General features: G+C 36.3%; 4 protein-coding genes and 1 non-coding gene across 7 annotated transcripts in view; 2 read left to right on the forward strand and 3 right to left on the reverse strand.

Annotated features, from left to right (window-relative positions):
• Positions 1-2,090, reverse strand: part of clcn3 (chloride channel 3) — a 53,369-nt gene extending 51,279 nt beyond the window's left edge. For all 3 annotated transcript variants that reach the window (XM_055195158.2, XM_055195138.2, XM_055195167.2), the window contains exon 1: positions 1,932-2,090. The gene's annotated coding sequence lies outside the window, so the exon portion shown is untranslated. The remainder of the gene's footprint in view (positions 1-1,931) is intronic.
• An 854-nt stretch (positions 2,091-2,944) lies between these two features.
• nit1 (nitrilase 1) lies at positions 2,945-9,153 on the reverse strand. Its single transcript, XM_055195204.2, has 6 exons — positions 8,811-9,153; positions 8,132-8,362; positions 7,679-7,782; positions 6,125-6,261; positions 5,898-6,023; positions 2,945-4,402 (listed from the first exon to the last, which is right to left on the reverse strand). Exons 1-6 carry the CDS (start codon positions 8,897-8,899, stop codon positions 4,142-4,144), a joined length of 948 nt encoding a protein of 315 aa, XP_055051179.2. The 5' UTR covers positions 8,900-9,153; the 3' UTR covers positions 2,945-4,141.
• Positions 9,154-10,462: 1,309 nt separating this feature from the next.
• Positions 10,463-14,937, forward strand: pfdn2 (prefoldin subunit 2). Its single transcript, XM_055195206.2, has 4 exons — positions 10,463-10,620; positions 11,178-11,266; positions 13,921-14,044; positions 14,148-14,937. The coding sequence occupies exons 1-4, from the start codon at positions 10,546-10,548 to the stop codon at positions 14,334-14,336; spliced, it is 477 nt and encodes a 158-aa protein (XP_055051181.1). The 5' UTR covers positions 10,463-10,545; the 3' UTR covers positions 14,337-14,937.
• Positions 14,938-16,856: 1,919 nt separating this feature from the next.
• trnas-gcu (transfer RNA serine (anticodon GCU)) lies at positions 16,857-16,938 on the reverse strand. Its single transcript has one exon. It is a non-coding gene; the product is annotated as a tRNA-Ser (tRNA).
• b4gat1 (beta-1,4-glucuronyltransferase 1) lies at positions 16,933-21,109 on the forward strand. Its single transcript, XM_055195207.2, has 2 exons — positions 16,933-18,547; positions 20,313-21,109. Exons 1-2 carry the CDS (start codon positions 17,444-17,446, stop codon positions 20,502-20,504), a joined length of 1,296 nt encoding a protein of 431 aa, XP_055051182.1. The 5' UTR covers positions 16,933-17,443; the 3' UTR covers positions 20,505-21,109.
• Positions 21,110-27,638: the final 6,529 nt, after the last annotated feature.

A 27,638-nucleotide genomic window follows, 5' to 3' on the forward strand; every position in this document is an offset into this window, starting at 1 on the left:
TTATAGACAATATCTCCATATCATATACAGACTTATATCTTGTGATGTAAAATATTAATGTAACAGGTCAGGTGTGCTATAAGGTGCAGATCATATGTTTGAAGTCTATCCAACTTCACTTGACACACACTTTTACTGTTGCTGCAGTCTTTCTTGACTTTTTTAAAAGTTTTATGCAACAGTTGAAATTTATATGAGAACGCACTTTTATTACACACAGGCATAGCTCCCGGAATGAAATTAAAGTCTGAAATAATTTATTTAATTTTTGAATTCATTCACAACTGAATTTTTTGGGAGAATTTCTTGCATTATAAGCGCTTAAATTGTGTTCAAAACCAGCACCACTGTGCCAAATTTAAAGCGCTTACGGAAATGCAGTAACAAGATTTCTGTCTGCAGCATTTGCCATTTGCAGACATTCCTGTCCTGTCAGAAACAACTTTCTACAAAGGAAGTTTCAACTCAAGAAGGAAGATGGTCATATTTACATCTGACGGCTGAGTTTTCATTCAAACAAGACAAGAGGACACACGCACCAAAATCAGTGAACAGTCATGTCATTATATAACATCCAGAACATATATATCAAGTAAGTCTGTAATACTTAAAAAGAGCTTTACATTCATCTCAACAGAAGCTGCCTAACCGGCATGGACCCTGGAAGTACACAACATGTCTACTGTATTCTGCAAAATGTACTACATTTCTGCAAATATTTACAGGAAATTTTCTGCCAGGACATTGTCCATTAATTTTACAGACTTTTCCGTTAACCCAAAAACGCAATGCAATGCAGTGAAAATTCTGTATATAATATAATGAAAAATATTTTAAATGTATATGTTGCTTGGAAAACAACATGGGTAGTTTTGAATTATGCCATGCAGAATTTGCATTGCACACTGCAAACAAGCATATAATTGTGCATTTGCCTTTTCAATTTATGAGATCCAATCCTGTATCATGACATGCATTGTACCTTTATAAAATAGCGAATCAGTATCTGTGGTTGATTTTCCCGAAGGAGACATTGTAAATGTGTATACATCTACGAAAGTATAATGCTGTGAACTTGTATATTTACAGATATGGGGTCTCCAACCACCCTTACTCAAAGTAATCATGTTTCATTGTATCGGTTTCTGTAGCAAAATCTGTTTTACAACAGCAAAAGTGGTTTATCCATGTTTTGTTGTAGCCAAACCATGGTTATTTTGTATTAACCATGGTTTAACTAGAGTAACCATGGTTCTTTTTCTCAAGGGCATGATTCCTAGATTTGAAAGTTATTAAACATATTTGTTGAATTTTGATTTTCTGGAAAATTTACTATTATATTGTGATTACCAAAAGTTCATATTGATAATAAGAATTTGAGTTTTTGAGGACATTTTTGATATTGTTAATTTTACTGTGTTAAGTCATCACTTGGTGTCTAATGTAAATAGAGTATCTGAAGCAGTCTGTGTGTCCACGTGCAGACGTGCACTGCTGTAATTTAAAGGAAAAGCAGTCAGACCTGACACAGCCCACTTTAAGTGACAATACATGCAATAAGCCATAAGCGTGTGTATATGAAGAATCGTCCTTATTTATATGTGGGCATCTTATAAACACAGTAAAGTGATATTCTGCTTAATGACAAAATACCCAAGTCAAACTACAATGCTTAGCTAAACGTCATAAAAGAATAGCAGTGTGACTACAAGTGTATCTCACTGGTGTTGAATAAACTGAATAAAGAATAGCAATGCGCTACAACACACAATTACACCAAAATAAATATTCTAAAACAACAAATAGTACAGAACGACATATTGCTCGAACTGACAGTGGCTTTTAAATCAGAAATTAGCAGAAATTTATAACGTGAACCCGCGCGCAAGCTGTGTATCGCACGCGCTCAAACACGGACGCGACAAACCCACCTCTGTAATGTCTTGAAACGACCTCTGAAAAAATAACTCATCCCTTCAACACAAACATAAAGTAAAAATGCATTTTCTCCTAAGAATTGTTTATCATTCTGCTCCGGTGCGGCTTATTTTGGGCCATTCCTGTGTATGTGACGTTCACTTCCGGTGCCCCCCTTCGCCTTCACAGCGCAGAAGCTTTGAAGTGATCAGGCTTCATCTCAATGCACTTCATGGTGTTTTTCCCACGTAACTAACTTGATTCATTAAATACTTGTTTTACAACAAATATTATTTATAGTTAATAATTTCTTAGTAATAACCAAAAGTATATAGGTTTAAAAGTTTTGTTTCATTTTTAGTCTCACAATGTAAAATTGAATGTATACAAAAATATGAATAAAATAATTACTGTTGAAAGGCTTTGCAACGCAAGCATTATAAGAATGTAAATATTAATACAATACTGCATGCAATTATACTGCCCTACAAAGGCTAAGTGCAGTAACTACGCAAACACTGAAATCAAGAAAAATGCCCTTTAGGTTTTTTTTTTACACCAGCCAGTCAAACATGTTACTGCAATTTTGGCACACACGTTTCTCTGAAATGGGGCAAATTTTAACCAGGAGACTTTGTCACAAGACACAACTGATCTCGCAAAGCCCATTTCAACCCTTAACTCAATTTTGACCAAATGCCTTTACTCCGCTTTGGCTTTATAGGGCAGTATAGGCCAGCCCTAAATGAAATACTCTTTGTCCACCAAAAGGATTTTGGGCTAAATGCTCCTTGTATAAATAATATCTTAAAAACGAACAATAGGATAAACAAACAAAGAAAGCCAAAATGCAGTTAATATTAAGCATTTTTAATATTTTAGGTTTAAAATGTGAAGATTTCATGAACTGATCAAATACTCAGGCAAAAAAGTACCATACAATGTTATAACCATATTTTTAACATGGTTCTATGGCATTTTTCAAAAATACATGTAAAATCCATAAATATATACAGAAAATCATTTAGTTTATTTTTTATTTGAGATTAAAGATTCAATTTTATCCAAATGCACACTAGGGGGCGGTTTCCCGGACATGGATTAGCTTAAGACAGGACTAGGCCTGGAGCAAGTTGTTTTCGAACAAGACCACACAAACATTTAAGTTAGTCTGGAACTAAGCTTAAGCCCTGTCTGACAAACCACCCCTAGAACATTCAACCCTGCAACACTTAAGCATTTTTTTTTATTAAGTTAAAGGTTATGCACAATCATAATCATACCTTGATGTATGTATAATAATGTATAATAAATACAACATATGACATATTTACACTGAACAAAATTATTCAGGCTTGGCTGAAGCGTGGCCAACAGCCAATCACAGTGTTCACAACACATGCTCCGGTCTTGCATAAACATAATTGGCTGGCTCGCACTAGGTTATTTGCATAAGGCAATCTGATTGGCTGACGCATGCATTGTAAATGCGAGATGGAAATTAATTTACTGAATAAATTCTGACTTAGCAAAATTAAACCCAAGGGACTGACCGTCTAGCTGTTTCCACTGACGTTGTCTTCACCACATATGGGGCTTGATGTCATATTAATGCCCTTACTACTAGTGCCTGCAGTCTACATGCAGTCTTGTCTCCATTTTCCTAGCATTCCTTGTTTTGTTTACTGTTGGTTACTCCTGTAGATTACCAATACCACCCCCTATTCACTCAAACAACTTGATGAAAACACACCTAATTCGTATTTGTTTTTCTTTTTTTGCGAATTTTGGATGGACGTTTGGATGGAACCCAGCTTCGTTTGTTTTTGGCAAGATAGATCGGTTGGATGTACTGCCAAATTCTCTGAAACGCCTTTGGAGACGGCTTATGGTAGAGAAACAACATTCAATTCACAGAGAATAGCTCTGGTGGACATTCCTGCAGTCAGCAGGCCAATTGCAAGGCCCCTCGAGACTTGCGACATCTGTGGCATTGTGATGTGCGATAAAACTTCAAATTTTTAGAGTGGCCTTTTAATCCGGCCAGCCTAAGGCACACCTGTGCAATAATCATTCTGTCTAATTTGATTTAGACAGATTTGTGAACAATATTTGAGAGAAATGAACCTTTTGTGTAGATCTTTTAATTCATCTCATGATAAATGGGGTCAAAAACAAAAGTGTTGCGTTTATAATATTGTTCAGTGTATTATGTATAGTCAATTTAATCCAAGCTGCAGTAATACTCCTTTGCTCTTCGATGCTGTTGTACCGGCATGTCTCTCCTGACGTTATGTAGTCCCTGCAGGTCAATCTGAACCATAGCCATGCCTACATCAGATCCCCCACAGTCCCCGAGCACAACGCCCCATGGATCCACAGCTAGAGCATGTCCATAAGATGTCCTCTTGGCATGATGAACCCCAACCTGTGCAGCAGCAATAACAAAACACTGTGTCTCAATTGCTCTGGCTCGAAGAAGCACCTGCAAAAATAAAAAATAAAATCCAGAAACTCAATCACACAGTTTATCAAGTGTAAAGTTATTCCTTTAATCTGAAGGTCTTTTGATTAAAAACACAGTAACACAATAAACCATTTGTGCATAAACATTTAAAAACATTATCAGCTAAAAGATGCACCTTACACATTGTGAAGTACATTTGGTTGTCGATCAGTGCCACCTACTGTACAGGAGCAAATTTGTTTTTCAATCAGCCCAATGAATATTCCCAGCGATGAGGTCAAAAGCATGAAACTTTTATGTAGCATCTACACCGTAGGTTAACGGTGGTTTATACTTTTGCGTCGGACCTACTCTGTAGACTCTACTACGCCGTAGGTTAGAACATCGTTGTTCACATTAACATGCAATTACACATCCAGATCGCTAGTAGTAGGCAATGTCCATGGGAAAGCATGTTACAGTTTCAAGGCAAAAGCCGAAGTAGAAGCTGCTTGTTGTGTACGTTGTTGGAGATACATCAGCAGTGATGGAGTAATTGGACAGTGCAGCTTGAGTTAATAAATATAGCTCCTTAACTCTGCCCATTTTTGTTTTTACATTGTCAAGCGGAAATGCGTATGAAAAATGCGATGCAGATTTTTTTTGACCTCACGGGAGGGGTTCTAGATTCTCCCCATTTAAGTAGTTTAAAGCTTAACTTGTGTAACTGGAAAAAAGCTGTACGGCAAAATTGCCAAGATGGTCAAATGAACAGTCTTTCCTTAATAGGACTCAAATTTTACATTCTTGGTATAAACAGACCATTCATCATTGATCTATTTCGCTTTTAGTATAAAAGGGACACTCCATGTTTTTCGAAAATATGCTCATTTTCCAGCTCCCATAGAGTTAAACATTTGATTTTTACAGTTTTAGAATCCATTAAGCCGATCTCCGGGTCTGCTGCTACAGCTTTTAGCCTAGCTTAGCACAATCCATTGAATCTGGTTAGACCATATAGCATTGTGCTAAAAAATAACCAAAGAGTTTCGATATTTTTCCTATTTGAAACTTCTTCTGTAGTTATCGTGTACTAAGACCGACAGAAAATTAAAAGATGTGATTTTTTTAGGCAGATATGGCTAGGAACTATACTCTCATTCTGGCGTAATAATCAAGAACTTTGCTGCCGTAACATGGCTTCAGGAGGCGCAATGATATTGCGCAGTGCCCGAAAATAGTCCCCTGCTATTGAAAGTTATTAAGGGGACTATTTTCGGCTGCTGCATAATATCATTGTGCCTGGGAGCTGGAAAATGAGCCTATTTATTCCTTTTACCTTCAGACTGTACATTATTTTTATATGCAATAAAAAATCTTGACAAAACAAAGATTTATTGGGTTTTCCACTCATGAAAGTTTGGACCAAATAAATGTTATAATTTCATTAATATTCAAACCATCATGCCAAAAACAAAACCTACTGTAACATCATACTGCATTAATTGGTGATGATGTCATGACAGTGTTGTACCTCCCAGTGTGCAGTCCCTGTTGCCACAGTGAAGGCTGAAGGGTATGTAAGGATTTCTGCACCATGTCTCTGCAGGGCTGTCGACAGCTCAGGAAAACGCAGATCATAGCAGACACCAAGGCCAACCTACCATAAATATAAATCATTAAAAAAGCTTATGTATTAAAAAAATGTACTTTTAAGGTATATTTCTACTACTTGTTGTGCTATGATTGTTCTGTTACAACCTTTCCGATGGGTGTCTGTACTGGAGGGACTAGGCGGGGTCCAGATATAGTGAAAGCGCTCTCTTTAAGGGACACACCTTTACTTGTTAACTCAACATCAAACAAGTGTCCCTTCCTGTACACAGACACAATTTCACCTGGGGGTAGAAAAACAGAGCACATTTACTTTTTATTAGGTTTTACTTATGGCACCATACTACAGTTTTTTCCAATTGCTAACACACTAAAATGACATGAACAGCACAACTTTTTAAACTGACACACAGAGAGCAACACCTCTTCTCAAGTCTCCAAAAGTCTAAACACATTTTCTGCTTTACACACATTTTGCAGTTCACAATGGCACTTTTTAAATGCACTGAACACGGTTCTCTGCACAATCTGACATAAAGTCACATGTTTGCCTTTTCAAAACACTACCATTCAAAATGACACTACACGAGCTAAATGGCCAATATATGTGCCACCTGCCCAAACACCTGAATGGTTAATTGTTAACACTTCAATCAGGATGTAAGCACTAGAAAAGACCACAGGTACGTCATTGGCCACAGAGCCATTATAGATGTTCCTGGCTAACGTGGTGGGAACATCACAATGTGTGCTGCCATCTCCAATATGGATGGTGTCCTCCACCGTCATGCCAACCTTGATACAACACAGCCCATATTCTCACATTTCTAGAAAGACTCCACAACATTCTCATCTCAACATTACCATTAGAGTGTATGAATGATGTAGACCAAAGAAACCGGTATGTTGTAGTATGGCACAACGTGAGCTTTCATCGTGCAGCCCCAGTCCAAAGCTGGTTTGCTGACTACCAAACATTTATCGTGCAATACCTCCCACCATACTTGCCATTTTTGAACCCCATAGAAGAGTTATATGACCAGCAGCCCTTTGTGCGCATGCCTCTTTTGCAGGCTATGGAAGAGACATGTGATGAGATCGATGTTGGTGCAATTTAGGGATGGATAAGGCGCTTCTTCCCTCGATGTCTGGCAAGGGAATATATTGCCTGTGATGTGGACGGGGCGTTGTGACTTGTTTGGTGAAAAAAAATTCAACAGCATGTGTGTGTATCTGCAAATATTTCTGTGCATGTGAACAATCTAATACATATTTTAGTATTATGGCAAAGCATACTAAAGAAAAGTGCACTTTTCATTATGCCCAACTGTGTGTAGTTGGTTAGACAAAAATCTGGTAATATGAATGAAGTGTGTTCCAATTTGTGTCAAAGTTTGATTTTGATAATGTTATATGTAGTTTAGGTTGGAGTGCTTCATTTTGCAGGATATATGTGGTATTTTGCTATTTGGGTGTGTGGTTTTGTAAATTGTGTTAAGTTTTTTGATAAAACCAGACTAGTTTGCAAAATTGTGTGTTAGCAATTGGAAAAAACTGTAATAAAAAATACACTCAAAAAGCATTTGTGCCATGAGCCACCCAGGAAACCACCTAGCAACCACAACAGAACCACAAAACAGCAGCGAGTTTCGATGGAAACAGTATCAAATAAGGGAACTAAGAAAAAGATTAAATGGGTACCTTGTCCGTTTATTATAATATGGCTGTTATAAATTCTTTGGTCAGTTTTCCAGTCATGACCTCTTTCATGGAATCCACCCAAAGATAACCACACATCCAGTTTTCTAAAAGACACAAAACTCATGTAATGTGTTTCTTGAATTGAATACTTTGTCATTCGTATTGACAGAGACATTAACTAACTTTCTTTGGCATCCAATTTAACCTCCTAAAACAGGTTCCAGTTACACAGAATTAAGTATTATGGTGCAAACAACAAAAAATGTGATGTCCACGTATGTGGACACACCACGTATTTGGAGGTTAAAGGAAAATTGGACCCAACTATGCCTTCAAATCCTAATGTCTAATGCCAAACCAGAATCTTTCATCTTTATCAAAACACAATTTTACATTGGTAAAAGAATACAGTTTAAAGCAAATGCATTATTTTCTCAGCAAACATGAAATTACTTGGCCAGGTGAGTGTAGCGGGTTATGATGTCACCATCAAGGCTCTCCGAAAGCTGTAGCGTCTCCTCTCTGCTTGAGCCAATATAATCAAAGCCTTCAGGTAGAAAGACCATACTCGCTCCACCCTCTTTAGCCTGCTCAACCAATCGCCTACATGCTGTAAAGTTGGCTTCTTTGTCTGGGGTGGAAGTCATTTGACAAACTGCTGCTACTGGAAGTGATGACAACATCCTGACAAAATGAAAAAAAAAAATGGTATGAGAGCACAGTATAGTGAGGTAAAATAAAAAATGCTAACATTACTTTTACAATACATTTCAAAAGAATGCATATTCTTTATATTAATCAGTAACTTCAACACCAACACATTTTTTTCTTTCAATACATGCTTTATCTGGAATAACGTCTCATCTTTAGTAACAAATCATTAGACCATATGATATTCATTGTAAGCATACAGTTTGAAAATATGCTACGTACTATCAAGTAAACATATCAATTTAAGCAAAGTCAAGTTTTATGTAAATAAAGTGTTGTTTATAAAAAGCTATATAAATGGATCAAAAAGGTTTGTTGTCCTAAGACAAGAATGGGTATTAGGGATTGGTTTTATGTAAACTTTTATTAAAGGTTTTGATCCACTTCGAATGTTGACTAGTGTATATTTGAGAAACAGTACCTGATTTGTCCTTGCACTCTCCAGAATTTCAAAGCAAAGAGACCCGGTGGTAGTTGTCCCCTCAATGCGGTTAACACTAGTCTTGACATAACATAGAACCGTTTTTGTTTTAATACAGATTGCACTTTAAACCCATTGCACTTTCCACCAAGCTAATAACTAATCTCACTGCTGGCGTATTGCGAAAACACATCATCCAGCCATTCTAGGCACAATACGCATGGAAATAAACATTAACCACATTATTTGAGTTAGTGGCGACTGGCGAAACACAAATTTAAAGATACAAGTGGGACATAAAATGCGTGCTGCTGAGGCTTTGAATCGAAACCTTTACGAATCATTTGTTTCAAATCATGGGATCGGTGCGTGTTTCCATTCAAACTGGCCAAGTCACGTGATTTTAGCGAGCCTTTAGGCTTCTTCGACTTCATGTGGCGCTGCAAGAACCGACAAGCAGATGACGTCAACGTACCGCGAGAGTCATTCGAGAAATCATACGTAGAATTGTAATTTCGATTCGCTCTCGCGGTACTTCAACGTCATCCGCCTGTCGGTTCTTGCAGCGCCACATGAAGTCGAACATACATTTTATACGCCATAACTGTTTCGAAACTCCGATGGTTCACCACAAGGGGGCGTTGGTCTAAAAATGAACTCGAATCAGTAGCCATGTTTTCATCATCATGATTTTATGCGCATTTTGAATATATCGCATCCAAAACGAGTGATGCCGGTTTGGGAACATTTTGAGATTTTGGAAAACAATATTGTTTAGGTCTATGTAATCACCTACATACCACAATAATGCTAATATTTAATGACATGTAATGATTTGTATATTATGGAAAGCATATGTTGTGAACATATTATGGATTTGCAATTGTTTGTAGAAGGTGTCATTACAGTATGTTTGGCCCTTTACACATTTTGACCAGCAAGTGTCGCCATCATGTATGTGTTTCGCTTCGAAGCAGTGAATTGATTCGAAGCTTCGTATATGGCCGATTCTCAATCCAAAGGCTGCAGCCTCCTGAGGTCGCATATAGGCTGCATACGTCGTTTAGAATTTCTTGTGTCATAATATTAACAATTATAAAGTTGACTATTATTCTTAGTTAAAGGTAAATTGTGCTTATAATTTGCGAATGTAATGCTCAGTTAAATTAAATAAACCAGGCTTTATGACGTTTGCAGCCTGCATATGCGACCTCCGGAGGCAGCAGCCTCGGGATTGAGAAACGGCAACCCGGATGTTGTCTTTGATTGGATTAGTTTCTTCTTCTGTTATTTATTAGAGGTTGGCAAGCCAGTTTTCGCCGCATCATCACCGCCACAGACTGGACAGGAGTAAGAAGCATCACTGCGATGACTTTTACTAATAATTCCCATAAGGGATTACATTTTCCACTAGTAAAATGCGAATTATTCAAATCAAGTACAGCATTACTCGTATATGCATTTTTGCCATCACAAATTCTTTTTCACTAGTGAAAATTAAATTGTTGATGTCAAAAATTAATATTATGTGAATGATTAATAATAAATCGGCTGGTGTACGCCCTGATCCCTTTACGTGCCCTGACTTTTTGGTTTTCATATAAAAATAAATCGCACACAAAACTCATTTAAATAACTGTTCGGAGATCGCAGACATTTTAGACAGGCATGTTCGCAGTTACTCGCAAATGTCACGTGTTGAGGTCCTAAGCAGAAAGGTGCTGTGCACTTCATCATGGCAGCGAACAGTAGCAACAACACGAGCGGTAAAAGTGGTGGGGGAAAGCAATCCACTCCCTCCGCGGAGCAGGTAACGGGACATTGGGAATGTTAGAGTAATTCACTAACATCTTATTTACGCGTCAAATCGGGAATTCTCAAATCGATGCACAACATAGCTGCACGACAGCGACTCTACGTTGGTCGTATAGTATAACGTGTGCATATCATTGTGTTTTTAAACGGTACAATTGGTAAAGGTGTCATGCACCAGTGCAAACCTCTGTTCTCGTATGCGAAAATGTATCGGCTCATAATGCTGTAAATCTATAAACGCCAACAAATTGTGGTAGTTAAGTGAAGGTAGTGTCTCCCTTCATGAGGAGGAAGTACAGTCCCTGGTTGTCTATATAAGGAATGTGTATCATGTGTACGTCTGCCACTATTCTTGCCATGCTAATAGCAGAACTTCCTAAATGTGCATTATTGTAATAATGCCTCTATTGTTTTGTCAGTTAAGTGTGTTTTTTCTTTAGATTTAAATGCAAAATGAATCATGATCCTGAGAAAATGGTGGTTAGAAAAATATATACTGGTATATTTTGTTTCCACTTCCCATAATTAATGTATATTTTGTGTGGGTATTAGGTTGTGGCTACTTTCCAGAGGATGCGTCAAGAGCAGCGCAGTATGGCATCCAAGGCTGCTGAGTTTGATATGGAGATCAATGAGCACAGGTCTGTTTGTTTTCTCTATTCATGAAATACTATTGTTATTTATATTTTACGTGGCTTATTTGCGCCTAGATATTTCCTATTATATTGGATTAACAATGATATCATTTGTTCCCTGTCAATCAATTTACAGTGAAAAACACAAGCCGCGCCTGCTATTTTCCTCTTCCAATTCCATTTCAATTGGAAATAAATGACAATTTGTAAGTCGATTGCACATTAATATACCCGGATAGTGTACTATTTCTGGTCAAAATTTGATGTGCAAATCCATGCCTGATATTGCCCACAAGTAGAGTTGCAAAGGGGCAAATTTCTAGAAACTTTCTATGGGAAATAAATCTGGAAAACTTAACAGGAATTTATGGAATTTTTCCAGGAATCTATGGGAACTATTTGGAAGGAAACTTAGGGAAATGTAAATTATCAACAATTATATACTAGCATAAATAAACATTTTGTGTGGTCGTAAGCAAACATGCATGCATGCAAGGTAATACAAATTTTAAATATGTGTATAATAGTGTTAACTTACATTTAGATATCTGATTTACTGGCTGCTAGCTAGCTAACTACTGTATAAACGCATTTTGGAATTTGCTAGTCGAACCTTAAAGAAATACTTTAGAAGGGCTTTAGAAGAAACCCAGAATGGAGGGGGTGGAGTGAATGGAAAAATGTCGTGAGAAGTCTACAGACACTCGATTTTTATACTCTCTTTTTCAGAGTACTTACATTTTACTTATGTATTGGTATACAAAGACAGTTTAAACAAATTTGTAAAAAAGTTTTTTTTAGATAATTCCTGCCTATCCTGCCTTTAATACCATAGATCAAATATATTTATACTAGTTTTATCATTGAAATTATCTTAATTTTTTCTCAGTCAGTGTATTTGTCTTTACAATGGTATAATGTTGTTGTACACTAGCTTACACACAGCACAAGGAAGTTTTAAACAAATGTATGTAATTTACAAGAATACATGCAAATATGGAAATTTTGACATTATTTTGTATGCGGAAATCAATAAATTATCTTTGCATGTTATGAAATAATGCAAGTACATGCAGAGGGGGTGTGGCCTCAATGGCCCTTCAGTAAACTGTGTGCATGTGACTAAGAAATGTGCAGGGTAGAAATTTAACTGAAATTGCATTAAGTCTTGTTGTTTTAAACAAAATTATGTGGCAAGATTTTTTAAAACTACACTTTAGTTCCCTGTTACAGGCAGCTGTCCATTTTTTTTCTAATTTCCAGTTGATTCCCAGTTAATTCCTGTATATTCCTGTTAATTCCCATATATTCCCGGTAATTCCCATGGATTGTGACTTTTCACTGTCGTGATGACAAAATGTGGGGCGGGTCTTGAGGTCATCCATTGAGAACTAATTGTATTGTTGAAATTGGGCCTGCAATCTTTTTGGGGGCAGAAACAAGTCCCGCCCTCGTGCCATTCCTCGTGACAGGAAGTAAAGAGGAGGGGAGGAGATTACCATTTTGATTAAAGATTATTAGGGCACATGATTTTTTTAAATAATGAAATGCACAGATAAATGATTTATAATAAACACTGCATTAGTACATATAAGAATTGTACATTTTGATTTCATACGGCAGTTACGGTGTTGTAAATGCAACAACGTTTGGTTCTATTATGCGTTAGCATGTTGCAGTACTTGCACCCTCTTGCTATGCACTAAATTGTACAGATCATTGTGGTAAATTAAAAAAATAGGGCATGCCTATATATAACTTGAAATCTCATATAAGAAGATAACATAAAGGCGTAACCTTTACTGTTAATATATCAAATACACATGCAGCAGATTTCTGTGTTTTTACAGATTAGCACTAGAATGCTGGTAATCATGTCATTTGCTAAAAAACTACTGGGAAATGCTTTATGTGTGAAAGGGGCTAATGTTGGGTTTTTATTTCTTAATTCACCCACCTACATGTTGTTCTAAACCTGTATATGTTTCTTTATTCTGTGACACCAAATAGGATAAATTATGGCCACCACACAAGTTGACAATACCCACTGACTTTCATAGTAGGAAAAACAAATACTATGGAAGTCAATGGGTACTGTCAACTGTATGTTACATCATTTATTAAATATCTTCTATTCTGGGGTGCGTTTCCCAAAAGCATCGTTAGCCAACTACAATTCTAAGTTACGTTGTTACTGGCGAAGGTCAAGGATTTGGTGTTTCCCGAAACCATAGTTCAAACGATATATTCGCAAGCTGCATCGCAAACTTGTGTGTTTTGAAAGACAGCTCTTCACCTGTAGTTAGAAGCATAGTTCTTTGTTATTATAATATGTAGACTTACGTTGAACATGCTTTTGGACAAAAAAAGCCAAAAACATGTAGTACATTCTATATCCCTGGGATGAGTAAACAACAACTAAATCACAATATCAAAATCAGCCTTCCGATGCAATATGTTATTTACAGCAGTAATCTGACATTAAATCTATTTGCACAGATTAATTAGTACTTCACCTCCCATGTGACATCATCAGCTATGTTGTTAAACCAACATGGTTCAAATGACGAATGTGCATTTCCTAATACACTTTTTTTTTTTAAAGATGCACACATTGTTTGTACTTTCTTGGTCTAATGCTAGTTCCTTCCTCTCTTCAGCCTTGTGATTGACACACTAAAGGAAGTAGATCCCTCAAGAAAGTGCTTTCGTTTAGTTGGGGGTGTGCTTGTGGAGAGGACTGTCAAAGAAGTACTGCCTGCGTTAGAAAACAATAAAGAACAGGTAACAATTTGCTTGAACATTTGCACATTTTGTCATTTTTATTGCGGTTTAAGCTTAAAAATGTTTATGGCTACTGTGTGTGATGATATCATCTTTCTATCAGATTTCGAAGATTGTGGAGTCTCTTAACACGCAGATGCAGGCAAAAGGACGGGAGCTGACAGAATATCGTGAACGTTACAATATCCGATTAGTTGGAGAAGATGACAAACAGGGCAAAGCAGATGCCAGTCAAGCGAAAGAAAGTGAAGGAGGAGGGTCTAAAGGTGGCACTGGAGTTCTTGTCTCATAATGGATGTAGTCTTTAGTAGCTGGTTAGGAATTGTGCTTGTCAGCGCTTTAATATTTGAGAGACTAAGAGGGCATGTTATGACTTTGTCTTAGATATGCCAGTCACTGTACATGGAAAGAGAGTGAAAGTCTTGTTTTTTTTATGCGCATTTTGTATATTTACAATTCTGGAACATCACATATATCCTATACCAGTTTGATTATAAATACCAGTTCACATTTGCAGTCATATTCTCATTTTTGTGGTTTTATTGCAACTGCATGTTTACTTTCATGTTCAGTCCATTATGTGCCATGTTTAAATGGATTGCATAAAATTACATAATTCAAAATGATCGACTCAGAATTTCAATGGGCCTGACTTATTTTTTTTCTTGACTTTCACCTTCTTCTGCACTCGGGAAGAAATAATGTATAGCTGTTGGTGCTGTTCTTGACTATCACAGTGAAGACTGCTGACTGACTCATACCAGGACTGTTGAACATGACCCTACTCAGTCATTTATTACGTCACAACTGTATGCCTGTATGGACGACACTTTTTATGTTTTTGTGGTTGTTTTGTTTAATGAATTAAAAATACAAACTTGAGCAAGATCTCATTACAGTGTTGTATGTTGTGTTGCCACTAAATTCACACAAATGTAAGTATATCACTTCAAATGGTTTTTTTTCTAAATGCACAATTATGCATCATTGTTCAAGGCAGGGTTTCACGACCCCTGGTGGTTCGCGGGGGAATTGCAAGTGGGTTCGTAAATAAATACAATAAAATCATAAAATGTAAATAAATAGCGGGGGAAAAAACTAACAAAAATATTTACTTTGTTTAATCTCCATGTCATGTGACCATTGCACAACACTACAATAGATCAGACAAATTATGTCATGCTAAATGGACACAAGTTTTATGTACCTATTGGTTCTAATGGAATATGGCCCAAAATACACTACAGTGTAGTGGTTTTAATGGTAAAAGCTAATGGTTCCTATTGGTATTTTAATGGAAGCCATTAGAATTTTATGTAATGTTTTTTTTTTCAGCAGGGTACTGATGAAAAATTTAAAACGGATGAAAAATGTTTTTGAAAGGTAAATGTGCTATTTAATTATTAAAATATTTGCTATTAAAATCTCAGTAGGTACTTAATTTAGATTAAGGGGTCCAGATGACACACAAGTTTGAGAACCCCTGGTTTAATGCATTAAAAAATGACATAATACAGATGGGCTGAAGGGGGCACAGTCTTGCCTCTTTAGCACCCACAGACGCCTTATCGAATAACTAGTTTGCTTTATATTACATTAATGAACACTTAAACACATAACATGCTATAAGCTGGTGTTTTTAAATTAACTTAAAAACGCTTTGTACTTACGTTTCTTAACATATATCAGTGCTGTTGTTTCGTGTCAAGATGCAGACCAGAATTGTTTTTGTAAGGTTTGTTTGTAAAAACTACTTAAATGTCCCAATATAAACGTCTATCTAAAGATAAGGCGTATAGACGGTTTCAGCAGTAACAACGTAGTTTCCGGTAAACTTTAGCAAAGAATCAATATCAACAGTCCTTTGAGTATTTTATTAACAGGCAAAATAAACAAGTATATTAATTACCTTAGTTTTTAGCTAAAAGCTACACTATAAAACGAACAGTTCTGGTCCTTCATTCTGATTAGTTGAAACGGGTTCTAAGCTGTAATAAAATACTTCGGTAACCCCCCCCAAGGTTCAGACCGCATTACATAGCTTAAGTATCACTGCGCCACTGTTGCTGTGTACTGATTTATGAAAATAAATCTTTAATCATATACATTTTTTAACAATTGCACAGTAAATAGCAGATAAATGTCAATAAACATGGCTGAGTTATCTCGTCGATAAAGACAAAATACTTCCCTGAGAAATATGTATATTTCCCCAATTCATATTTCCGCTATTATGCACTAGGTGGCGATCTTACACAACTAAAACTGTCACTGAGGCATTCACTCAACACTAAAATCTCCGTGTAAATTCTGAATCTGATCTCTAACAAAAGTCCTTCAGAAAAATGGAATTATCTCAACTATTTGCCAAAATTTTGAGAGATGTGACAAGAGAACAAATGAAGGTAGGCCTGTTCTTTCATTTGATATATTTTATGTTTATTTAAAGAAGAACATTTTTCTGGAAGGATAACGTTCAACTAAAACTGGGCGGCAACCTTTATTTAAAAAACCGCTGACGGGGAAAAAGTTAAGCATGCTTCCGAGCATATTCCACACTTTAACAGTTGCATGATATAAATGTTAATGTATAAATTAGATGAATGTTGATTTATGAAAATAAACACAGTCTTTAAACATATTTTATTGTGTCTTTGGTGCATCTGTGTTTCTTGGGAACTGCGCTCTGTTGCAGCCACACTTGATTCTGAGGAACTACTTTGTTTGGCGGAATAGTAATATTTGTACTAATATAATTAAAATTTAGTCTTGATTTTCAAGATATTATTACTCAAAGAAAAAAAGCGATTTTCGACGAGGATGGGATTCGAACCCACGCGTGCAGAGCACAATGGATTAGCAGTCCATCGCCTTAACCACTCGGCCACCTCGTCTCATGACGGCGTATTCTCAAATGATGTCGTTTCATCCATACTCCTTCCGTCTCTGTTGTTTTAATGGTGCTTTTCTTTTTCGTAATACTTATTTATGGCATTCCTGTCGGTTTATAATGCGATTATGTGTGTATACAGAATAGTACGCACGCGTATGCAACAACACCAAGTTACTAAAAGTTTAATTAGAGCCATTTGTAGAGTGTTTACGGTAAGCATGCATCGAATAAACATGCGCAGTGTCCGATCTTCAAGAACGTTCATCTCTTCTCGCTTACGAGCATTATTTCGCACGGAACCAAACATGTAACTGAATTTTATATGAAATATTGTCAACAAGCTAAACTTCACTACAGCTTGCTGTAATACAAGTCCTGTCTGATGCATGCACGCGGGATACATAGCCAGATAGCAGCACACTGGCTAACCCTGGATGACTTACAGCATAGCACTTTGTCTCTGGATCTGTTTCATTTGTATTGACTGAAAAGTAGCAAGTATTGTAATGCATCTCTCCAAAAAATGTTCCGTTTTTAAAGTGGTGCTCAGTGCTCTTCTTATTGTTGCACTATTGCAGCTTTTATATCTGTCTTTTCTTTCAAAACTGCATGGCAAACAGCAGCGCTACAAGTATTCAGAGCTCTTCGGCTCCAAAAAGACATCCCAGCAAGAAGAGAAAAACCCCAGACGAGAACATTTCAGATACTCGTTGTCCACCGGTGGTATCTTTGATGGGAGCGGACAATATCGTGTATATAAGAACCTAATCAAAAGTGACTTCTCGACCAATCAGAAGCCGGGCGCAGATCCGAGATCTCATCACCTTGCTTTGGCCACCCATACAACTATTAATAACCTTCATCACCTGGACTCACTGTTGGAGCGATGGCAGAATCCTCTGTCAGTGGCTATATTCGCCCATAACCAAGATGTCAAGTTTGCCACAGCCTTCGTCTATGCCCTTAGCCACTTTTGCCCTCAGATTAAGGCTTTGGTGGACTTCCATCTCGTCTGCCACTCGGGGGAAATGGCCAGCTTTCCAGAGCAGGACAGAGAGCATTTCATTGGGCTTGAGGAGAAAGGTTGTCCTGGTGTATTCGCCAAACTTGAATCTCATCGAGACAAGTATAAGAACTACGCCATCGGTGGCAACGTCTCCTATCCCAACAATCTTCTCCGCAACGTGGCCCGTAGTGGCACAGATGCTGCCTACATCTTAGTGATAGATATAGACATGATGCCCAGTGCTAATTTACACCACCAGTTTGTGACCTTGCTGATGAAACAAGAACCGGCTGTGGATGAAGTCCTCGTGCTTCCTGCTTTCGAAATCAGACACACTCGGAAGATGCCTGCTTCAAAATCTGAGCTGCTGCAGCTCTATCAGGTTGGGGAGGTGCGACCGTTCTATGATGAACTTTGCCCTCGCTGTCAGGCTCCAACTAACTACTCCCACTGGGTCAATATGCCTATCAAAAGCTCGGGGCCTTTGGAGGTGGCATTTACGATCAACTGGGTGGACCCATGGGAGCCTTTCTACATTGGGGCTCGATCTGTCCCTCTCTACGATGAGAATTTCAGGCAATATGGCTTCAACCGCATCAGTCAGGTGAGTGTGTGGGGATGCTTACGCTGATGCTTACTGTGTATATGGGTCCATACACAGTACTGGTCCAAAATCACATGCCTGCCTTTCAGTGTGTTTTCACACCTGAGCCTTTTTTTTCCGGAACCTTATGTGTTTTCTTCCTTGGTTAGGTTCAAAACCAAAGCGCACCTTTTCCTTTTAAAATGTCTTCTAATTGTTCTTAATAGGTACATGGAAAAATATTGTCTCACCTGAAATAAGCATCAAGGAATTTTCATTAAAAACACACAACAAAACTATTTTTTTTAATTTGACACTGATGTTAGACAAGTTTTAAATCTAAAGAATTAATACGACAATTCTTAAAAAACTTTAATGTGTTATATGTTGCATTTATTTACAAGAAATTGTAGTACAAAAGTTTTTATTGAATCAGGAATTGTTTTTGTTCATAAACAATTAAACTTCACGTTATTCAAACTATTCAAACTCAAATTCTTTCTTTATCAATACATTTAAGGGCCATTTACACAATAACATTTTCAACTGAAACCAGGGGCCTCATTTATAAAGCGTGCGTAAGCACAGATTTGATCGTAAAGTGCACATACGTAAAAATCCACGGCAAAGTCCATATTTATAAATCTTTGACGTGAAAAAAAGTGCTTAGCGCTACGTCAAGGTCTGAGCAGACGTACGCACTTTTTATTATCTGGTGGCTGCAGGTTTTTGGCGATATAAGCCATTCTTGCTTTTCTAAATTGGGTTTAAACATTGACAAGTGCTCTTTTATATGTCTATGACATTAATTAGGCATCGTTTAATGGCGGAGGTCTGAAACTCCTCAGCTGTGCACAAGTTCAAGATCATTTGTGTTTATAAATTTCACATCTGAAAGAAAGAGGTACGCGCATTTTCTGTGCATAAGTTCGGTTTATAAATCACATGTACGCATTTTTGATAAATGATTGTAAGATCAAATGTAGGATGGTTTCTACACAGCATTTTATAAGTGAGGCCTCTCATTTTATGCAGTTTGGCATTTTGGGGTCTTTTTGAAAAAGTTTTGAAGAAAATTGCAATGTCATCTGCGTAAACTGCGTAAATGCGAATCTGTGTTAATAGTGACGTCATTCGTTAATTCAATCTATAGACGGTTTCAGCAGTAACAACATACACAAGCGGCTGTCGCGGTCCGCACGTAACTTCCGGTAAACTCCGCTAATAATAAATAACAACAACGTACTTTAAACGTAGTTTATTTAACTAGCAAAAAAACAACAGATAGATTACCTAGGACACCAAAACGTGTTATTTTTGACGAGGCATTTGTTCAAGAGATCAGTTTAGCAACTAGTCAGACCATTAAAAAAACGAAACCGGAAGTAAAGTTCGGATCCAGACGTCTATCACGTGCGTCCAATGAAACCGTCTATAGGCATGTGCGAGTATAACCAAAATAACAGCAGTGGCATGCTGCTCAAGATACGGAATTTATTAAGGCTTTTCCAACAAAGTTTACATTTACAAAATTTGGTCGGTTTAAACTCAATGGTAACTCGTACTTGTAGTAATAAGCCTACTTCAAAATTTTTCCAAACAAAATTGCTCTGATTTTGCCATTTTAATTGTTTGTATGCAAGTAATTATCACTTTTGACAGCATGTGTATATGTCAAATATATGCCCTTTTTTAAACGTAAATGTTTTTGTTTTTTTACTACACCATTGTCATGTACACTTAGCCTCAGTTATTTACTCATTTGTGACCTTCTTTTTCTTCGTAGGCCTGTGAGCTTCACATAGCAGGTTACAGATTCTCTGTGGTGAGCAATGCCTTTGTGGTGCACAAGGGGTTTAAGGTCCACGGTGAGTTCCACAGTAGGAAAGATGAGGAAAACCGTAAGAACCGCCTCCTTTTCCGTAGCTTTAAGGAGAATTTAAAGGCCAAGTACCCCAACTCACCTCGCCGCTGCTAAGAAAATGACTGCCAGAGACAAAATTCAACTAAACTGCAATCAAACCTTAATCACTATTCTTCCAGCTTGGATTTCACAGCTGCAGAAAACTGGAACACAAAGTCGGTACACATTTCTAGTATTTCGTATATAGTCATAAAACAGCCTAGCACAGCTGGACTGTCACATGATCTGTATAGATGTAGTATTTTTATTTATTAAGTTTAGAAACATGGTCCTTTAGGATTTTGAGAGCAGCCAACAAGGTTATTTTATATCTTGATGTCTTGAATCAAAGCTAATTTATTTATATTTATTTTTATGCAAGTTCATCATTGCAATGTTAACTGAAGTTTAGCATATTTTTTTTCTTTTTATCCAAGAAATAAAATGTCTGCTATTCACATACACTACACAAATTGCATAATTAAAGATGTAGTACTGCATCTTTGTCAAACTTTCAACTAAGTAAAGTTTGTGTAGAGTTTTTATCTTGTGCAGCTATCTGATGTTGTGATTATGGATTTGTTTGTTTGCATCACTCATCTTTCATAAAGATCCACAGCTGTTAAGGTTAATAGGTCACTTTTATGCTAATAATGGATCTCAAGAGGCTTGAAAATACTGATGATACCATAAAAAGAAACATTAAACATAGTGTTTTAGTTATTTCTGACTAGATGAGTATAAACTAAAATTAAATTAATGCAGGAATTTGCAGGTTGAGATCTTAGTGCGTTGATAAAGCAAACTCTGTGTCGCAGATGTTTACTTGAACCGTAAGGATCATTTGTAACACAAAATTATTTGTTTAGCTTAATTGAAAAACTAACCCTACTTTTTCCAAGTATTTTAAGTTTCTGCTAACGTTTAGTATTTAAAAATCAATAATACTTTATGATAAGGTTCATATGTTAAATTCATTTAATTATATTAGTTAACCTAAACTAACAGTGAACAATGTTCCTAAAGAAGGCCGTAAAACACATTGCTCATTGTTGGTATATGCATTAAATATTTTTTTAAATAACCTAATTATAAGTGTTATGAAATTCTTTAACCTGGTGTTGACTGAATGCATTTTTCTTATAGTTTCCATTAGTAGTATTATTTTGCCAAAACGGCAGCTTTTTTAAAAAAAGTTGTTTACTTTTGTGTTGTGTAACAATGAAGCATGTTGTGATGTTTGAACACTGGAGAAATAAGTCAAGGAACTTTTGTGGTACTACAAAAAATGATTGTAAAGTGTTTTATATGACTATATTATATACAAAGTATAGTCAATCAAAACTAAAATGCTTAATGTAAACCTGAACAAGGAAAGAACACTTTGAGTTATTTATTATTATTCACATGTTAGTTCTGATCTTGTTACATAAATCCACAAGGTTTTTGTTCACTTTGTCTTTAAACGGATAGTTTACCCAAAAATTTAAATTCTGTCATCATTTACCCACTCTCATGTTTTTACAAAAATATTTTGAGGGATGTTTGTGAACATTTCGTGAGCCCCTTTCACTTCCATAATAGGATTAAAGAGTACTATGGAAGCGAATGGGGCTCACGAATGGTTTGATTGCGAACATTCCTCAAAATATCTTCCTTCGCGTTCATCAGAACAAATACATTTATACAGGTTTGTAATAACATGAGAGTGAAAAAAGGAGGACAGAACTTTCATTTTTGGGTGAACTATAAGTTTTAAGTTTGTTTTTTCTGACTACTTTTAGTGCAGGTTTTAAGGTGAATAATATTTTTGTAAGACTGATTTGCTGTTCTAAGGTCAGTGTTTTTAGCTGGTGAATTGCAATGTAAAACTTGTGTGCAATTAACTGTGATCTTGCAAAATAAAACTCTTTTATCAGTTTTATAAATTGAGAAGATCTGTTCTCTACATATGTATATTTATATATGCTATTTTGGTGAAAAGGTTATTTTTCAGTCGATAGACGTTAGCAATATTAGAGAGATAACAGTATGAACATGTTTGAGATTTCCCCTTATATCCTGGAAAACCAACGAACAACCAAAAAAAAGTTTAAATACAACACAGACTACATTAAATGAAGTTTATTAAACTAAATTTGGGAGGAGCATGGTAATGTAATCCAACCAATCAATGCAAAGAGGTCCTTCACCTATCCCAGTTAAAGAGTTGGGAGAACTCTAGGTTTGAGCTAATATTCCGAGCTCCGAGCCCTTCACTCGGGCAGGACGCAGAATATGCATTATTTCATATTTGATTACATGTTAATGCAAACTCATGAAATACAGGTTTACCTGAAATTAAGATAAGTGGCAATATTTGGCCACCTAATTGAAACATTGATTTTTTTTACTTTAGTCACTATTTCAAAGATTTAATGTAATTCGTCTGTTTCATTTAGATTAGAGAGCCTCTGGCGTGATCTCTGGATAGGGGTCACTAGCTTGTTCTACCATATTTTACACACACTAGAGGAACAGGACATGCTGGATCTGAGCAGTGCTCTTCACTTATTTTGCTGCCATTTTGTGTTTTTGCCACGACTGCAAGCAAACCTAGATTTGTTTCATGAGAGATGGGACAACCACCCACTGACAACAAAGCAAAACCTCACACCAAACCAGCTGTGGGAAATCGGACAGATGGAAAATCCCATTGCCAATCCAGAGACTTGAATGCTATTTGTATTGTATTTATAATAACCAAATAAACTGTGAATTATGATGATGTAAACAATAAACCTTATGTTTTATTTTAGGAGATGACCATTCCTGATATCAAAGGAGAGGACAGTGGATCTATCAAAGATAAACACATGGCGATAAATGAGCCACAGTTTAAAGGGCCTATAAGTCCTGAACATATGGATCAGTTAAGACAACATATTAATGCTTTACAACCCTTCAAGTACAATGGCATGGACATTTATATGAGCACAGTCCAGTTCAAAAATAAACATGCACTGACCAAAAAAGCATATAAGTAATAATACAGTGATTTGATATAGGGTGTATTCTGTAAAATTATGAATATGATTTGTAAAATTATGAACCTTTAGTGTAGAAAACAAAGAGGGGTGGTTTACCAGACAAAGATTAGCTTAAAGCAACACTATGTAGTTTTTTTACCTTTAAATAATGTCTCTAAAATTATTTCAGTGATAGAACAACTTTTAACTGGACAAATTGTACTGTTGCTGCAATCTGAGCAGCCTCCTAGCTGCTACAAGCACACTCTGAAAGTGGCGGTGGAGGGTAGAGCACACAGCCCTGCCCCTCCCCCTGCCTGCAGAAGAGTGTCTGATACCAGGCACTGTTGCGCTTTTCAACCACATGGGGGAGCTGTAAGTCATTTTTACATGGAAACTAGTGTTGCTTTAAGCCAGGACAAGCCCTAGGTTTAATTAGGAAATATAACTAGTTTTAACAAACATGCCTTACGAAAAACATCACTTGTGTGCATTTTAAGTCAAAACAAAGGGCACTGATCCATTTTAAGATATATCACTGCAAGTTGTTTTCAGTTTGGACTCTCTTACATTGATTTTAGTCTAGGACTAGTCTAATCCCTGTCCGGGAAACCGTCCCAGAGAGTTCAAAATTCTCAGACATTCCCAAGTAGATGAAATGCGATCATTTGTGGCCCGTTTATTGGCATAATTAATATTAAGTGACTGTTGATATCAACCTATTTTCATGAATTATCTATAATAAATAGCACAGTGTTTAAAAATTCATGCAATATACCAAGTTCAAATTTGCGAGCATATGATATGCCAGTCCTTCCCTTTCCTTTAATACCGCACATCTTTTTGTGTCATTTCATGTATTGGTTTCTTTTTTCCAATTTTGTTTACCATTGTCACTTGGGATTGGAGTTAGAACAGCTTTCCGTTACATTTCAGACATACTAACTCCAATTCTAACCCAAACTTCAAGGGAGCATGGCTTAAAAATAGAGATTTTTTTTAGGAAACCTATACATACAACAACATACTAACCCAAATCCCAAATCTAACCCCAATCCCAAAAGACAATGGTTTAAAAATACCAATACATAAAATGACATGAAAAGAGGATATTAAGTGAACGGAAAGGACTGGCGTATCGTGTGCATGCAAAATTGGACTTTGGCGTATGTATTGTACAACTTTTCAAACAGTGTGCTATTTATACAAATACACTTAGTTGGGGTTTATAGTTTTTTTCATTACTAAGTTCTACTTCACACTAGTGTTTTACACAGTAATGCACTGAACAATATACAACATACACCTTCATTTTTCTTTAAAAACACCATTAGAAATGGTCCTGACCTCTAGATCTGAGTAAGCTGTACAACAAATCTCTTAAAGGGATAGTTTAACAAAAAGTTCTGTCATCAAACCTGTATATATTTCTTTGTTCTGATGAACACAATTAAAGGAAGATATTTTGAGAAATATTTGTAATCCAACCAATGTGAGGCCCCATTGACTTCTATAGTAGAGTAAAGGAATACTATGAAAGTCAATGGGGCCTCAGATCAGTTTGGTTACAAACATTTCTCAAAATATCTTTCTTTGTGTTCATCAGAACAAGGTTTGTAACAACATAAGAGTGAGTAAATGAAACTATCCCTTTAACATTACAGTTTTAGTGCATAATTGTTATGCATTTGACAACATAAGAGTTTTCAAAATAATGAGAATAATTCCTTGCAGAAATGTAAACAAGGCAGGAGCCAGGGATTTTATAGGGGTGGCTGCGTACACAAAATATCATTAAACAAGCAAACAAGGCACTTAGCTAAACCTAAAATATGTTTCAAAATAGAATATACAATGTATAATGTACCTAGATGTACCTAGATAATTGAAAATGGTTGTTTATTGACTTTTATAAATTATTTCTTATAGGGTTATGAAAACATTTCAATTCTGGCTTAAGGGCAAGTTTGGACGAATCTAAAACTATTTTAAAAGGACACTGACTATGGGCCCAATGGGAAACGACTTGCTGATGACGCACAACCATGATGTTTGGTCTTCTTTTCAAATCCTGTAGTGAAAACAATTCATAAGCTCTGTCCCAAATGACATACTACACACTATACACTGAAACTACACACTATGTACTCACACATGAAGTGTATACATTTTAGAAGAGTAGTATCATCCCAAATGAAACACTTGATGGTTTTATACTAATCAGAAGTGTAAGCGTTTTCCAGATGAGGGCAATGACGTCAAATTCATACTGTAATATATACTGCAAGACAAGTCAATGAAGATCAATTTGTACACTGTTCTTTTAATATCATTGTTATTTATTTTGTTTAACATGACTTTAGTAAGTGTCAGACTGTCTCCACAGGTAAACATCACTCTTACTGCATCTGAAAGCCCCGCCTCTCTTACATTATGTAATCAAAGCCATACGTAGCAGCCATATCACCCTATAGCCCAAGACAGCTTGCCCACTGAAGCTAAGCAGGGCTGAGCCTGGTCAGTACTTGGATGGGAGACCACCTGGGAAAACCGGGTTGCTGCTGGTAGTGGTGTTAGTGAGACCAGCAGGGGGTGTTCACCCTGTGGTCTGTGTGGGTCCTAACACCCCAGTATAGTGATGGGGACACTATACTGTCAAAAAAGCACCGTCCTTCGGATGAGACGTTAAACTGAGGTCCTGACTCTCTGTAGTCATTAAAAAATCCCAGGATGTCCTTCGAAAAGAGTAGGGGTGTGCCCCGGCATCCTGGCCAAACTTGCTCATTGGCCTACTAATCATCCCTCATACTAATTGGCGATGTCACTCGGTCTCCTCTCCACTAATAAGCTGGTGTGTGGTGGGCGTTCTGGTGCAATATGGCTGCCGCCAGGTGGATGCTGCACATTGGTGGTGGTTGAGGAGATTCCCCCGTTCAAGGCGCTTTGAGTACTGAGAAAAGCGCTATATAAATGTAAGGAATTATTATTATACGGCCAAAAAATACATATTTTAACATATACAAAAAATGGCCAAAAAATATATTTGCTAAAATATTTTGGAATATATTTACAAAAATATATTTTTCACCATTTTATATATATATATATTTTTTTTGAAATGTAATTTAAAAATAAATGTATTTTTTAAAGCATTTATATTCACATTTCGCATGGGAGAAAAGTTTTGAAAATGATAAAATTAATGAAATTTTAACTGCAAAAATATACTTATAATTTTTTATTTTAAACATACTTATACATTTTATAAAACATTTATATTTTGGCCAGGAATCTTTTTTTTGCTGTATAGGTTGTAAAATTGGCCCTGAAATACATTTTGAAAAATATGTAAATATATGAAGGTTTAATCTAAATATTTTTCAAATAAAAGCAATATTAAATTAAGCTTTGCTTTTTACAAAATGTATTTAGCATGTATTTAAAACATATTTTTGGCCAGAGAAATTTATTTTTTTGCCATATGGGAAGCCGCGACTGTTGATTGTATTAATTGCCAGCGTTGCACTCTTGGAGTGCATCATCCAGATACTTAAAGTACACTTTATTTTTGGGTATTTTTAGTGTGATCACTACTTACACTAGAAAATGGCTTAGAATAGTGCATAAGTGTGCGATTTGGGACACACCTTTCAAGTCCTATTGGATAATCAAATAGTGTTATAAAGTTTCAGGAAAAATGTTTAAAACCATTTAAAAAAAGAGACTTCATCCTATTGACAATGAAACCAGTGATAAAGTGAATTATGTTGTATTTTTATATTGTATATTGATGTTGAGTGTTTCTGCATTAAGTTCTAGATGAGAGCTGAGTTGTCGTGGCAACCGTGACGCATCATCAGTCAACAAAGAGCAGCACCAAACTCTCAACTCTCTCAACTCTTCTCTTTTATTGTAAAAGGTTAGTAAAAATTATTACATTTCAAAGGAAAAACATTGTAATTCACACGCTTTAATGTCAAAGTAAAGTTTTTATCGAATATTTGGTTACACTTCAACATTAACATTAATAAATCCATTAATTTACATGAACAAACAATCAACAATTTAGTTTTTCAGCATGTATTCTTGTTAATGTTAGTTAATGTCAATACAGTTATTCATGTTAGTTCATGGTGCATTTATTACAGTTTTTCTCAGTTGCTTTGGAGCTTAAAATGTATGCGTGCATTTCTCAGAACAA

The sequence above is a fragment of the Misgurnus anguillicaudatus genome, chromosome 23 (genome assembly GCF_027580225.2).
Source record: "Misgurnus anguillicaudatus chromosome 23, ASM2758022v2, whole genome shotgun sequence".
Lineage (NCBI taxonomy): Eukaryota > Metazoa > Chordata > Actinopteri > Cypriniformes > Cobitidae > Misgurnus > Misgurnus anguillicaudatus.